Source organism: Anser cygnoides, chromosome 1 (genome assembly GCF_040182565.1).
Source record: "Anser cygnoides isolate HZ-2024a breed goose chromosome 1, Taihu_goose_T2T_genome, whole genome shotgun sequence".
Classification (NCBI taxonomy): domain Eukaryota; kingdom Metazoa; phylum Chordata; class Aves; order Anseriformes; family Anatidae; genus Anser; species Anser cygnoides.
The window spans coordinates 16,453,317-16,468,840 of NC_089873.1; the positions used below are offsets into that span (position 1 = coordinate 16,453,317).

Below are 15,524 nucleotides of genomic sequence, written 5' to 3' on the forward strand. Positions count from 1 at the left end.
TAAGCTCTACATCCACACTATTTTTGCAGACCTCCAGGGATGGTGACTCAGAATAGAATCATAGAATCATTAAGGTTGGAAAAGACCTTCAAGATCATCTGGTCCACCCATCACCCTGCTACCAATGTCACCCCACCAAACCACGTCCCTAAGCGCTTCCCTGCTCAGGGAATGCTCAGGAATGCCTCACAACCCCCTCAGTGAAGAAATTTCTCCAAGGATCCAACCCAAAACACCCCGGGCGCCGCTTGACGCTGTGAAATCGCTGACACTCGAAGTGGTTTCTCTCCAAACAGGGCATCGAGCTACCGGGAGCTCGCAGCGGCCGCCGCAGCCGCCCCTGCCCCGCGCCCCCTGGCGGAGACGGAGCCGCCACCTCATGGCGGAGCCGCCACCTCGGAGCGGAGCCACCTCACGGCGGAGCCACCACCTCACAGCGGAGCCACCGCCCTCCGCTCCCGGCTGAAACATCGCCGTGGCTGCCCCTGAAGTTGCTTCTTGCACCGCGTCCCCTCAGGCGGCGGCTCCCGCTCGCGGTGACGGCGTGGCGCTGTGGGGAGGGCCGCCTGGCGCCGCCTCCCTCCCTCCCTCCCTCCCTCTCTCTCTCCCTCCTCCATCCTCTCCCTCTCCGCGCTGCCCCATCCATGTTCGGGCTGGAGAAGCCGGCCAGGAGCGGGGGGTTCCCCAACATGGCGTCCGTGGGGGATTTTAACGCGCTCAGCTCCAGCATCCCGGCCACGAAGGTGGAGCTCTCCGTGTCCTGCAGGTGAGGCGGCGGCCGGGGGACGGCTCCCGGGGGTGCCCCCCTCAGCGGCGGGGGGACGGGGCGGCGGCTGCTCGGACACCGAGCCCTCGGCGGGGCTGCTGCGGGTCCCCCGGGGGACAGCGGCTGCTGTGGCCCCGGTTGTCGCTGCCGGGTCCCTCCCGTGTCCCATTCGGGTCCCTCCCGAGCCAGCCGTGTGAGGAGCAGGGCGAGGGGCGCCGCGCCGTGCCCGCGCCTCGCCTCCTCCAGCAGCTCTTTAACTTCTGGAGCTGTCCCAAGTGCCGCGGGTGAGGAAGGAAAAAACTCCCATCCGGAGTAATCCCTTCGTGTATTTTTATTTTTTGAAGGCTCTCTTGCAAAAGTATTGCGAAACCGGGCGTGTAAGCTCGTCACGTTTTACCCTAACGTTGTCGCTAATAAACTAAAAATAAGAAAATGCACGCCTGTAACAGAAATCCCAGTGTGTACAGTTTCGTTCCTCAACATTTATTTGGCCTCGGTGTGTTTATCGGTATTTCAAAAATAACGCTTTCTCCCTTGAGGGAACAGAGCGTTTTCTGTTGGAGGTCTAAAATTATTTTCTGTGGCTTTCTACGTGTGTATTTCCATTCACGTTTCGCAGCACCGCTAAAATACGTGCTCGTAGTTGGAAAGCAGCCGTTCCTTTCGCCGGCAGAGTTGGCAGCGTCCAGCGGCTGATTTGAAGTGTCAGTGTGGTTTCCTGATGCGAGACGAGGCAAAGTTTGTACTACAGCCCGGCGCTCCATTTTCTGCTGTAGCTGCCCGAGAGTTGCTGCTGCTAGCGAGAGGAAAGAAGCTTAAATTGTCAGACTGCTTCCTCTCTTCCCTTAGCAAATAAAGTACGGCTTGGTGTTTTATCAGGGGTGCATGTCAGAAGAAGGCAGAGGCCATGAGAAATGTAATACGATTGAATTTGGAATACTAAATCTGACGTTAGGCTGACAAAGGAACACGCTGATGCTCTGCCTGTCTGCACAAAGTTTACTAGCAGCAACCACAGAAACCTTGGTCCCGTGAAAGGCATGCTGTTATGTGTAAAAGCAATCCAGGACCTTTTATATTACTTTCAGGTTTTTCAAATAACCTGTCACCATTAAAGATGGCAGAATTCTTGTGCTAGTTTTGACCCAGTTCACGATAATGGAAGTTTATTTCCTTCCAGGTATTGTTTGTATCAACCTGCAATGTTTGCTTCTAACCTTAGTTTTATAGTTATTTGAGAATCCATCAGATAATAAAGAAAGGCAGGTGTATGATATAGCCGATCATTTCTGATGTTAGTTACCTTATTTATAGCTAATTTCAGGACTTAGTTTACATGTCAGTTTCTCTGTACATCTCTTCAAAAGCCATGTCTGCTTTGTTGAAGCAGGAAAAAAAGTTTTAAAAACAGTTTTTCACCCTGGTATGTCTCAATATCAAGTGCAGAAGGATGGGAATTACCCAGGTGATTCCCTTCTTCATGTGCTGGAGTGACAGCTTTTGATTGCAAAATCATGCTTTGAAATTGAGTGTAAAGTGAATGGGGCAGAGATTAACCAGTAACATATGGCTGTGATTCATCTGTAAACACATTCATTGGCTAAAGCGCTGGAAAAGCAGTGCCAAACGAAATTGTGAAATACAGCAAGAGTCCACTGTGCAAAGTTCAGGGAATGCTGAAAATCTTTAATAATTAGCAGTTGTGTATACTTAAACATACGGAGAGAAATGCTTTGGAAATAGTTTGAGTCATGACATTAATTTTCTCTTGATATCTGCAGAGTTGTAGAGCCAATTTGATTACTAGTTTATATCAGTAGTTATCAGCTGATAATTACACTTTTTTCTTAGATATTTTTTGCCTTATTTATTTGTTTTGATTATAGTAATAATGGGAACTTCTTTCAGTTTACACATGTGGTGTAATTGGTGGCTAGTGAAGCAGTGCAAGGTGTTTGGTTCTATGTCTGACTGTGTCACAAAACAAACTTCTGATTCTAGATAATCCTTTTAACTCTGTTTTTTTTGTTTTGTTTTGTTTTTGTTATTTCTGTTTATTCAATAAGGCTTCTACTGTTCAGCTTCTACTCACATTCCAGTGTGGTTCATCTGTTGGCATTTCCCAAGTCAGTTTGCTCAGCATGCCAGTACTGTCAACGTGATCAAACCAGCCAGGTTTCAGTACTATGCAGATGGGGTTGCATGACTTTTTATTCTGCAAGCCAGCCTGCTTTAGCTTTGGGGTCCTGCGAGGCAGCCGTTAGGTGAGGTGCATCTCATGGCATGGAAAATCTTTGTCTATGAATGTCAGTTGATGCTCTTCCAGGGCTTCTTTATGAATAAAAATCTTTCCTGTGATACTCTTTGCTCATTGAATGCCAGCATTGGCTGTAGTTTTAGAAATACTAGGAAGGCAAGATGGTCATTTAATTCTTTCTAATTATTACTACCCAGTGTCTATCAGACAAAAAGTTTACGGTCTTCTTCCAAATCTTGTAAGATGTAGATTTCTAAGCTTCTAAGGCTTTTTTATAAGGAATCTATATTCTTTGGCTCAAGGGCCAGATCTAATGTGGCAGAACAACTTAAACATCTCATCCCAAGGGATCCTTTGGTTTTGGTAAGAGTCCACTGTTGCCTGGACCAGTTTTAGAAGCCGTCTCTCTCTGCACCCTGTAGCTCCCTCCGTCATGCACCCAGGAGTGTATCTGTGGTCTGATGAAGACTGTCACCTGCCATGCAGTCTTTTTTTGATTGTGGACTGGCATCACTTTGGATGATTGTCCTGTGGTGAAAGAAAGGATCAGGACCTTGGCCTTCCAGTCGATAAGTGAAAGAGAATATAGGTTGTTTTTTATCTTTACTGTTGTTTTCCAGCCAAAAGGTTCCTTTTCCTCCAAAGGTGTATTTGCATAGCACACCGATTTAGGCGTATGTCTAGACTTGAATCTACACTTAGAAGCTGTGGGTGGAAACTTGCAGTCCCATGTGAACAGGAGGTAAGCTCCAGGCCACGTTTCACGGAAGGAAGTAATGGGAACATTTGAGATTGCTCATCTCGTGCCTGCCATCCCGTATGTCCCTCTCTGGTCGTGTTCTTTGTTAATTGCAATCCAGTTGCATGTTAAATGTTGGAGGAACTTCATATCCTGGTCCCACCTTCCCTACTGTCAGTGCAGTTACTCAGTGGGCTCTCAAGTTTTTCAGTTTTTGTTGTGATCTGTATAATGGTCATCTGCTCCACATGGTTGCGGTGTGGACTGACCTGGAGTCTCCTGATTGAGCCACAGTCTTTATGAAACCTTATCTTATAAGGAGGGCCAAGAGTTTCATTATGTCCCATGTTAATTTACTTACTGAATGAGAAGTTATCAAACAGAATTGTCTTCCTAAGAGTAATTTGTGTGTATCTATAGGAAAGTGAAGCTGTAGTTTGATCATTTTATGACTTCTAGTATTATATCAAAGATGCCATGGTCATCAGAGAGATGGGAAAAGTTTTATAAAATACTGACATGGGTCTGCTAGGCTTTATGCAGGGTCGAGCAGACTGTCCTCAGCATTCTGGGTTTGTGCCAGGCAGGCTCTACGCTGTCGGTATTCCCAGAGCAGGCAGCACAGACTCCTTCTGGTTAATTCAGCAGAAATACATTTGCTTGCCTGTACCTCATTTGAATGAACTCTCTGCTGCTTCACAATTTGTACAGAAATCTCATGTTAATGAATGGGCTGAATGGAATTAAGCAAATCCTGTTCTCAGTTATGAAAATAATCTGTTTTCAAGTTTCTTGCGTGGAGGAACAAAACTTACTACCTCTGGGTTTTTGCCTTTCCATTTGCTTGGCTGTCTGGAAGTCTTAACCAGTTGCTTTCTGGCGGTTGTGGTACCCAACAGCATGTTTAATTATATCTTTGATTGTCCTAAGGATTGATTTTTAGCAAGGTCTCTTCTCTCTGGCCCGAATACCTGCCTCCTTGGTATTTGGAATATTAATCATTTGATAGAAATTCCCATGGCAGAAAGATGCCGTGACAAGAGAGAGACCCTACATAAATTCTTTGAGCTTGTAACTCGGTATAATACAAAGTACAGGAACTAAAATTCATCCTGATTGTAAGTCTGTAAGTCTGGTTTTCATTTACCTGCCCTTTTGCGTACGTGTGTCCAGGCTGGATTAAAAATCCGTGTAGTGGTTATGTATGGCTGACAACAGAAGGTTGATCTTGCATGTCTTTTTCTTTGAAATGAAACTTCCTAGACAACCAGCTGGCTTCAGCTGAGGAAAACTGGTGTTTCAGGAAAAAAGAAAAAACAGAAGCATATACATGGGTGGCAGTGTCCTTCAAAACACTCACGGAGGTGCATTCCCAGTGGCCTGCATGGTTGGGTTTTCCCGTACGTGTCTGTATTGTTTGCACTTCAAGCAGGCACACGTGTGAGCTGTAGAATTTAAGAATTTGAGATCTGTGGCCCTGTAGACGCAGACTTGCTGCTGTTAGGAACAGGTCCCAGGTTTCGTACAAGTTGTGCAAGGTCTCGGGACTTGTCAGCTTCTGTCTGAACTTGTCTCTGCCCAGCTGGAGCTTTGTTTGGGTTTCTACTGACCGGTTGGCTGCTGCTGAGATAGTTTCACTTTGGCTTGTATAATTGTGTGATATAACCAGAGTTTTTCTGCAGGTAGTTGTAGCGAGTGGTTGTTTTGTGTAGAATGGGCTAGCTGTGACCTGCACAGAAGGGCACAGTAGCGAGCCTCAGAGTTTGGAGGAAGGAACCATCAACATCGTACTCCTCCTGAGACGTCCTGCGCCAGCCCTGCCACCACCATGAACTTCATCCTCCTGTGGGATGCTCGCCGGCAGCTGGCTGTGACGCCCTCCCACAGCTAAAGCTGACAGTCTTAGGCCTCAGGAAGGGAATACAAGGGAAAGCCTGACAGCAGAAAAAGGACTAGGTACTAGGAAGTGTGTGACAGCTTCAACTGTATTAAGGCTTTCTGTATTAGTACTGTTTTCCTTATTTTCTTTCCTTTCTTTCTCTGCCCATCTAAGCAATGCCTCCTCCCTCAGCCCACAGTGGCTGAGAAGGAATGAGGAATCACACATGGATGGTATACATTCACTTTCTAAATGACTTCTTTGATGTATACCTTTTAAGAACTGTTTCAGAAAAACCGTGCAAAATCTGCTTTTATGCTTTATATATTGTTACACATTAATAAAATATTCTGTTAACTATATATCCTTAAAGAAACCATATCCAAAATAGAACAGCATCTCCACAGGCTTGGATGGACTGGGTAAAAGCAGCTGGAGAAGGACTGGTGAGTTGACATTAGCTTGAACTGACAGATCCTTGGGCTGCCAGGGATCCTTAGTGCCATCGCCCAGGATACATCTTAGAAGCTCAGAGCTACAGACTGTTTAGCTGCCTAGCATTAGGAATATAAATATAGATGGCTCATTTTGTTGTTTTCAAGTAATAGTTGGGCTTGTGCTGAAGCAGAGTTCAACCAGTTTGTGTTGTGCCGTTGTGGTTCAACCAGGCAGACAGCTAATCACAGCACAGCCATTCGTTCACCTCCCACTCCGCAGTGGGATGGGGGAGAAAAATAAAAAGAAAAGTGCAAGAACTTGTGGGTTGAGATAAGGGCAGTTCAATAAGAAAGAAAGAGGGGAAAAAAGAAATAAACAAATGGGGAAAAAAAAGGCAAAGTGAGTGATGTACAATGCAGTTGCTCACCACCAGCCAACTGATGCCCAGCCAATCCTCGAGCAGCAGCCCCCTGGCCAACAACCCCTTGGTTTTATTGTAAAAAACACATGGTTTTATTGTTCACCATGATGCCATATGGTATGGGACATCCCTTTGGCCAGTTTGGGCCAGCTGTCCCGGTTCTGTCCTCTCCCAGCTCCTCGTGCACCCCCAGTGCCCTCACTGGCAGGGCAGCATGAGAAGCTGAAAAGTCCTTGCCTCTGTAGAAGCACTGCTCTGCAACACCTAGAACATCGATGAGTTATCAGCATTATTTTCTCCCAAATCCCAAACACAGCACCAAACCAGCCACTCTGAAGAAAATTAACTTTATCCCAGCCAAAACCCAGGATATGTTCCTAAATGGACATTAAATTAAAGTGGAACAGACCAAGTATCTGTACAGGTCTGCTTCCTCTGTAAGAGTATCTTTTCCTAACTATTTCTAGTCAGTTTCCACAAAACAACAGCTGCAAAACTATTGCTATGTTGAAGTATGCAAATTTGGCAATTTCGTTGTTGTTTTAACCCCCAAGAGCAGTCAGCAGTTTTAGTAGAGGTGTCGACCTAAAACTGTTTTTGTACATCTAGCCAGAGAAGGTTTTCTGTGTGTTGCCATAAGAACTTGCTTTCCTCTTTCTCCAGGGAGTGACATCTGAACCAATCTGTTCGCAGGTTGACAAAGGATGTTACTTGGGAGGCTGACAATTAGTTCATCTTCTTCTGAACAAGAAGAGTCAGTTACTTCTCCAAAGAGATACTGTGGATGTTTTCTTAAGTTTGCTTGTCAGAGATGTGTTTGCTTTCTTCCCAGTCCCTTAAATGCCCCAAAGAGGGGAGGCAATCTGAAAAGAAAGTAAGAGATCATCCTAATTGCCTCTTAGTCAAGAGAGCCACCAGTTTCTCACCTCTGGGCCTTTCCTAAAAGAACCAGTCATTCTGAAAAGAAGGTAAAACTCTGAGAAATTGCCTGGTCTACTTTGAGGTCCAGGGCATTTTGGATCTAGAGACGTGGAGGCTACTAGCTTCCTTTTTATTGCGTTTTGGCAGAATACAGGAGAAGAGCAGAGTAGCTATGGAAGGGTGACTACTTAAGCTAGCACTACAGCTGAGTGGTTGTTTGTGAAATTACTCTGCAAGAAGTCAAGTGGACTCTTCACTCAAGTAGACTCTCTGGACCATACGTCGTCTTAGGGCTGACTGTTGCACGTCCAATGGTATCAGTTAAAGTTGAGGGACGGTGACTACTAAGGTGTAATATAGTTAAGTTACGGTCAGTAGTAAAATGGATGTTGTTCTGCACAAAAAATAAAGAGGAAATACTTCTATTATTCAGGATGTTCCTTAAAAAAAGCGCATGGGCCTGTTAATAAGTGAAGGAAATTTAAACGCATTCGTTTAATGAACTAGGTAAGCCAAAGCTGCATGGACAAGCAAAGCAGAACAAGAAGTTAATTTGCTGCTTCCCGTGTTCGGCCATTCCCAGGAAAGCAGGGCTCATCATGTGTTTCTTGGGAAGACAAACACCGTCACTCCAAATGTCCCCGTTTCTTCGTTCTTTCCCACCAGCTCGTGTTGCTGAGCGTGACATCAGGTGGCAAGGGACATCCCTTTGGTCAGCCTGGGCCAGCTGTCCCGGTTCTGTCCCCCCCAGCTCCTGGTGCACCCCCAGCCTGCTCGCTGGCAGGGCAGCACGAGCACCAGAGAAGTCCTCGGCTCTGTGTAAACACTGTCCTGCAACAACTAAACATCAGTGTGCTATCAGCAGTATTTGCATCACAAATCCAAAACGTAGCATTATACAAGCCTCTGAATAAAATTAACTCTTTTCCAGCCCAAACCAGGATAACTGATTAATGAACAATTCCTTTTCCCAGGGAGTAATTCAAGTGTACTTTGAGAAAAGTAGGGGTATGCTAATAGAAGAATCTAATACATTGACAATGTATGTTTTCTAAAAAATGAAATCAGTCTTGCATGGGTAACTAAATTTTGTTACCAGTGGGATGGGGGAGTGAATTGCAGAGGCAGAAGTGAGAAAACTGGTGGGTTGGTATAAAAGACAGTTTAATAGGTGAAGCAAAATACAGAATTTATTCACAGCTTCCTGTTCAGAGACAGGCATTGGGCCATTTCCAGGAAAACGTGGCTCGTCACACATAGCGGTCACTTGGGTGGGGAACGAGATGGAGGAAAAAACAGAACAAAACAAACAAAACCCCACCTTGTGGGGTCGGGATAGGAACAGGTATTTGTCCAGTAAAATGAACAGTTTTTTGAAACAAGGGAAATAGACTTTAAAATATTCAGTTCTGTATTTCCTGTGGTCTGTTCTGCAGTGCCAGATTTCTGGCATTTCTGATGGAGGAATCGAATTTACTTCTAAGTTAAGCATAAGAAGGGTTAAATTTATAACAGAAAATTACCGAGCAGGAAGTTAATACATTGATCATTTAAAAAAAGTCAAATTAGAAGGAAAGTATTCATGAACAAGGTGAGTAAATGCTATTTTTTAAGGTAGGTCAGTCTTTGTCAACATATATATGTTATGTATATACAGTATATTCAGATCACACAAAGCAACATAATAATGATTTCTGTTCAGCTACCACAGCTGACTAGATCATTTAATCATAAAAAAAAATCTGGTTTAGAAATATGAGATCTTAAAGTTTTACATGAAACGTAGAAAATTTTTGAAGCAAAGTACTGGGCAGAAACTGTATCATATTGACAAACCTTTCTGGAGTTTGTGAAACTCTGTGAATAACGTGATTCTGCAAGGCATAGCTAAATGTTTTAACTTCTCCTTTTACAGATTTGTATTATTTTTATTTTTTTTTTTACTTGGGGAAATTACTCTCGTTATACAGATAAAGAAATCTTTATTCGAGCAATTCTAATCTTCTAATCTCCCTTGTATTTTCCAGTGTAGTCTAAGTAGGTGTTATTGCCATGACTCCTATTTCTTTTTTGTTTGTTTGGTTGGTTTTTTCCCTTAGTCATCAATGCTACTGCAAGTGTTTTGGAAGGTCCACTCCAGAATTTGTCCAGAACAGGTGCAAAATGAATTCCTTCAGGATCTGTTGATGGTAGAATAATGCTTTCTGCACAGATGTTACTGGGCTTTTTTGCTATAGGTAATTGATGTACATGTTCCTCCAGGTTAAAAAAAAAAAAAAAGGATTCTTTTTTATCCTTCCTAATGATTTCCTTTTCCTGTCTTTTCGCATTGTTTATCTGAAAGGCATAATGGGTAGAGAAAGAATACGTTCACTATGTTCAGCTGAAATAGAAGTCTGTTTCTCTTGTTATTTTGGTTAGGAGGAAGTAACAGAAGTTTTGGGCATTTCTAGTTTCTGAGTTTGTGAGCTTTCCTAGGACCATTTCCTGAGGCAAAACAGTGTACTAACAAAGATAATGCTTTTCTAAGGAAAAATGTTTTCTGCTAAGACTGTGCAGAAAGTGCTGTTGACAATTAAGGGGATAAAGACTACATAAAATTCTAGAAGTTCATCCAGTATTCTTTCTCCTTTTGCTTTTTGCATTTCTTCTGGTGGTAGCTTGTTGTATGCTTCTGTGCCATGCAGTTTTCATATATTTAAAGGAACATTTTGATTGTTTTCCCACTGAAATGAAAATGCACAAAGGAAATTGTGCAGTCTCTTGAGCTATTAGAGGAATTAGTGGGAAAATCAGGCTCTTTTTTTCCTGTTGACATTGGTCTTTAAATTCCTTCCAAAATTGCCTGCGTTGCTTGAACAGCCTGCTAAGTTCTTGTGTTGCTATTTTAGTTGGTTATTAATGATTTGGAAAATCAGACGTGTCTGCAAACTTTGCTGAAGACATTGTTTATTTATGGTAAAATGTACAAAGGATCAAATTGAGGATATTACAAGCTATATCATCTCAAAACTGTGAATTAGGGATACTTACTGACCTGAGTTACTGTGTTAAACTGCAGTATCTCAAGCCTTACCCTCCTTTAAGGGATGTTGGCTGTATGGCAGTGTTTTAGTTCATTAAGTCCCTGAGCAGTGAATGGTTGATGACTAGGAAGATTCTCAGGCAGTGTTACAGATTCTTACCTTGTTCTTACATCTTCCCATGGCAGGTACTTTTTGCCTCTCTTGGAATCAGAGTAGCAGGATAGACTGAACTTTATGATACCTGGTATGGCCAGTCTATCTAACTACGGGAGGACTACCCATAACCTAATGTGCTATTTTTTTCGTACAACCCTTAATCTGAATTTTTCTAGAGTTTTATAACATTCTCAGATACTCATTTTGAGATAATAAAAACAATCTAGTTACCACAAATTAATGACATATCTAGGTACGTATAATTAAAATGAAATAAGACACGATTTTCATTTTAGATTGGCAATTCTGGCATTGCAGAACTTTCTGTACCATACTTTGAAGCAGTTTGTAGTGGTCATTATTAAATAGAAACTCGAAAATACTGTTTTTCCTTGGTTTGTTAAGATTTCAATATATATTTGCACATTGTTGGTTAAGATTGAATACAGTCTCTCTGAATATAAACATGGACATATAAAAATCCCATTTCTGAATGGATTAGAGAAGTTCTGAAGAAGTATGTGCAGACTTCAGGTTCATTCACAAATGCTTATCTTAATCCTTTGGCTAAAATAAATATACCGTTCTTTTAAAGCTATCTTTTTTCATATTGCTTGTTCTGACTTGTGGATTTGGCAATATATAAGCTGGAGATCCAGTATTTTTTCCTTGTTGAAGTCTGAATGGACTGCTTAAAAAACCTATATTTAACAACACATTAATATGCATTTCAGCACTGTGCAGTAGCATGAAAATGTGATTTAGATCTGAATGAGAGTAATAAATGATGACCTTTAACGAGGCTGCACTAATTATTAAAAATAATAAGTTGTAAGGGATGTAAACTGGTTATTTGATACATCCTCTAGCTCCAGGGTAGGATCAAAGGACTAATTAGGACTTGCAGCTACCTAATGTGTTCTTAAAGACCTTCAGTGGCGGAGATTTCACATCATGTCTGGCCACCTTTAACAACAAAAGATGGTAAAACAATGGGAAAGTTCAACTTCTGTACTTGCTGTGCCGAAGACTCAGCTTGTGGTCAGGCCTGTTCCTTCTCGTTCTGCCTACATGAGGATCAGCATTGTTTTCTTCTTAGACAGTCCTAGATTTTTGCTTCTTCTGGACTCTAGTGGCTCCATGAATTCCTTGGAATGCAAGACATTGGCATGCCTAAAACTTTATTGTTGGAACTGAGTGTTTACCAGCATTAAGAATATCAGACAATTACTCCAAAGTGGCATTTTTGTTTATTAAATCTTGTTTATTTGATATGTTTATTTAATAGTAAGCCCTGTTTTCCGAAGGCACGAGGTTTTTGACTTGCATTCAATTTGTAGTCTATTGCGATGCCTAGAACCATTTTAACATTACTGCTGTATGTACTGCTATTCTCCATTCTGCTTTTTTTGCTCTTGATTAATACCTAACTTAATCTAGCTGCCTAAGTTTAATAACTCTTTCTTGTCCCTGTTCAATAGTTTTCTGTTTTCAGGTCATTTTTCAGGTTTGTCAAAACCTTTTTTTTATTATTATTATTATTTTCTTTTTAATCTTTTTTTTTTTTTAATTTTGGATGATGAAATGGTTGGGATGATGAATTGCTTTCTGTGAAAGAATGTTTTTTTTGGTCAGTCCTGCTTCTCTAGACTTATTTGTAGTAATAAGATGGCTCAAGTATGGCCATGACATTAGGACTGTATCACGTAACAAAGAAATTTGTTCTCCCTACTTTTTTTTTTTTGTAGGTGCTTAGAAATTTCCTATTTTTGATATATGTCCTGTTTATTCTTTAGTTTTGCTTAACCTTACTCATACATGATAAATTCTTTTAGGTATTTGCTGATGGTTCTGAGATCTCATAACCATTCTCTTAAGAAGTCCAAGCTTTTTTCAGTTCAACTGGCATGGTAGAAGTTGTTGATTTAAAGTTATTTCTGTTCCTGACGTCCCTTACATATATTCAATGTGCTTGTTACATGTCACTTCTCACTTCAAAATACTGGAGCTTTAAGGTTTAGTTTGCTCAAATCCAGAATGTATAACAAAAAGAAGGGTGAGAGGACTCAAGGGATGGTGCTGACTGACTTCAAGTAAATCTTATGCAGTAGGAGGGGAAAAAAACTAAGCAGACTTCTGATCAGTATTGTTAGAAACATACGTACATTGGTGTCTGATCTGTATTTTTTACCATTTTTATTAAGATGACTTCTCTCTCTCTTTTTAAACAGAAATCTTTTGGACAGAGATACATTTTCTAAATCTGATCCAAGTAAGTATATAGCATATTATTTTATCTCCTCATCTTATATTCCAAACTTGTAAACACTGGATAAAAAATTAGACGGGTGGTTTCTTGATGTCAGTTAGGTTTACGTTGTCTTTGTGACAATTATGTAAAACAGTGCTGGTTATGCTCATAGCTCCTATTACAGGAACTGGAATTTTAAAGACTCTGTAATCGCTCCTGCTTTCCTGAACTACATGGTCCCTTAGTTGAGCAGTCAAGCTACATTTTCTTAAAATTAATTAATGCAGAAAAAACATTATTTTTTAAAAAAATAATTATATGTTGTTCTAGATTGTTTTCAAAGCTACTTGATAAACTGGGAGCACTTCTCGCTGCTAGTACATATTGTCCTCTAATTTTGTTTGCTTTTTTCCTGATAGTGGTTGATCAAAGTACTTCTTCAGTGTTAACTGACTAGTCATTAGATTATGTTGTCTCGGTCATGTTGTCTCTTCTACAGCTCTCCATGTCTATTTTTATCTGTGTTCCTTTTTTTTTTTTTTTTAATAAGCCTGGGCTTTTCTTCTGTAGAATAAATACTGTATGTTGTGCTTACTGACATTGCAAGTAACCCGAGACATACATGCTTGCATTTTCTGTCTGGACGTGTAACCATGTCCTGATGGGATGTACTTGAATACTGAGTCATGTGGCAGTGCCAAACATTCGAGTACTTTTGTAAGGGTCTATTTGTCAGTTCTTAATCAAAAGTTTCTTGAGAGAGATTCCACAATAGACTTTGATTACTTCTGCTTCCTGGGGAAAAGCTGCATGAAGCTAGGAGTGCCTTTGACATTTCTAAGCTTTAAAACTTTTTTTTTTTTTTTAAATGGAGACATAGGCAGTACCATACTTCTGATGTAGAGAAATCATGCAGAAGCAGAACTGAGTATCTTGCATATAGCAAACTGGTTTTTAAGCAATTTTGAAAAGTGGTCAATGGTATGTTGCCCCTGATGAATTAAATTCAGGGCTTTCTGTGTTGAATCAAGGCATCTTTCAGCAAAAGCGATGAGATGTCTAGTTTTTAAACTTAAATACTATTAGGGATAAGTGCTTCAAGATTTTCTCAGGTAGGAAACTGTATTAGGCATAAATCACAGGATTTGAGTAGCAGGCGACTGCCGTGTGACTTGTGTGGGAGGAGGCCACGCATCACTCTGTGGCTGTCACAGCTAGTTGCAGTCAGCTCTGGAAGCCTTGTGAGTAACCACTGCCAGCTGGAACTTCTGCCAGCCAGGGGAGCACACAGTGCCCCTGCCAAAACGCATTTCAGAAAGAAAGTGGCAGCAGCTAGGGGCTAGAGACACAGCTGCTGAAGATTCTCCTGGAGCCATACTTTTGAAGATGTGCTGCTGGGAATGCACTCTTTAAACAAGACACTCCGTGCAAAAGACTTCTGAAGAGTCTATGGTCTGTGGGCAGCCCACGCTGGAGCAGGGATACCTCTACAAGGGATTGTGGCTGGTGGGTGACCCACGCCAGGGAAGGGATAGGAAAACCTGTAGAAACCTTACTATCTATCTTTAAAATATTTCTGAGAAGTAATCCGGTGGTATTTTTTATAGATTCAAGGTGAAGTATGTGGAAATATTTTTTAAAGCATCATAACTTTGCCTATCACTTCCAAACATACGGCTTTCCTGTTTCTGGTAAGTAGCTTATTTAAAGCACTCAAATTGATGGTGTGCTTTGGAGGTCTAGGCTCACGCTGTAAGCATCCAGGCTCACGCTGTAAGCATCCAGTTATTCTGCCAATCAGGCCTATCTGTCTCAGGCTAGCAGATTAAAAACATGTAATACAGTATTACTGGCCTTAGTAAAGAGAGAATGGGGAAACTGTTAAATCTGAAAGTGCTCGTACTGTACTCACGCTCAAGAAATGACTTGGCAAAGCAGCTTTGATTATGGATACCCTCCAAACAGTGTAGATTTAGTATTGTGGAAGCTTTTTACTAGCTGATCAGTTTGCTGCCAGTGTCCTTTATTTCCATGCAGACATATGGCCCTACTGTAACAGTTAAAGGGATAAGAGAGCATGGTATAAAAAGTGCTATTCTTTTCTCTACTTGGAAGTATAGCAGGATACCTTTCCACTGTGTCTGTTTGTTTGGACAAAGGCCATTCTTACACTGGTCTGTATACAGTAACTTTGTCCTGTTAGCTAAAAAGGGTGTCAAAACCAGCATCATACCACTGTCACAAGATCCACTATTAGACACACTGCATTCGCAACCATCAGATCTCGTAAAAGTTAGAGCCATGCAGAGTTACTCTCTGTGTTCAGATCTCATTGGATTTGAGTAGACCAATTCTAATAGGTGTTTTAAACTGCAGTGCTGTTACTTAGGGATCATAGTTACTGTGAAAATTGAATTTTGACTTCTTGGTCTTCTGCTTAGAGAGTCACACATGAATATAGTTGACTCCCATGTCCACAAAAGCTGCCTTCTCCTGAAAATAAAGAGGAACCTGTGATTTCTCCAGTACTCTGAGGAAGCTTGCTTAGCCTTTTTTGATACTGTAATTACTACTCAGTATTCATTCAAATGCCAGCCACTTCACTGCAATCTAGAATATTCATGCCAAGAGGGATCCCTAGAGGCAAATTACCAAAATAATGCAGAGTTA

The 15,524-nt window shown here is 41.6% G+C and overlaps 1 protein-coding gene across 5 annotated transcripts in view; it reads left to right on the forward strand.

Annotated features, from left to right (window-relative positions):
* The first annotated feature begins 324 nt into the window (after positions 1-324).
* Positions 325-15,524, forward strand: part of CPNE8 (copine 8) — a 106,925-nt gene continuing 91,725 nt past the window's right edge. Inside the window, exons 1-2 of one of the 5 annotated variants that reach the window (XM_048068517.2) lie at positions 325-766; positions 12,835-12,875. In XM_048068517.2, coding sequence (XP_047924474.1) covers positions 645-766; positions 12,835-12,875 — 163 coding nt within the window. In that variant the 5' untranslated portion in view covers positions 325-644. Of the gene's footprint in view, positions 767-12,834; positions 12,876-14,461; positions 14,546-15,524 lie in introns of those variants that run through there. The other 4 variants (XR_007165136.2, XM_048068511.2, XM_066989905.1 and 1 more) reach the window with 4 other exon arrangements.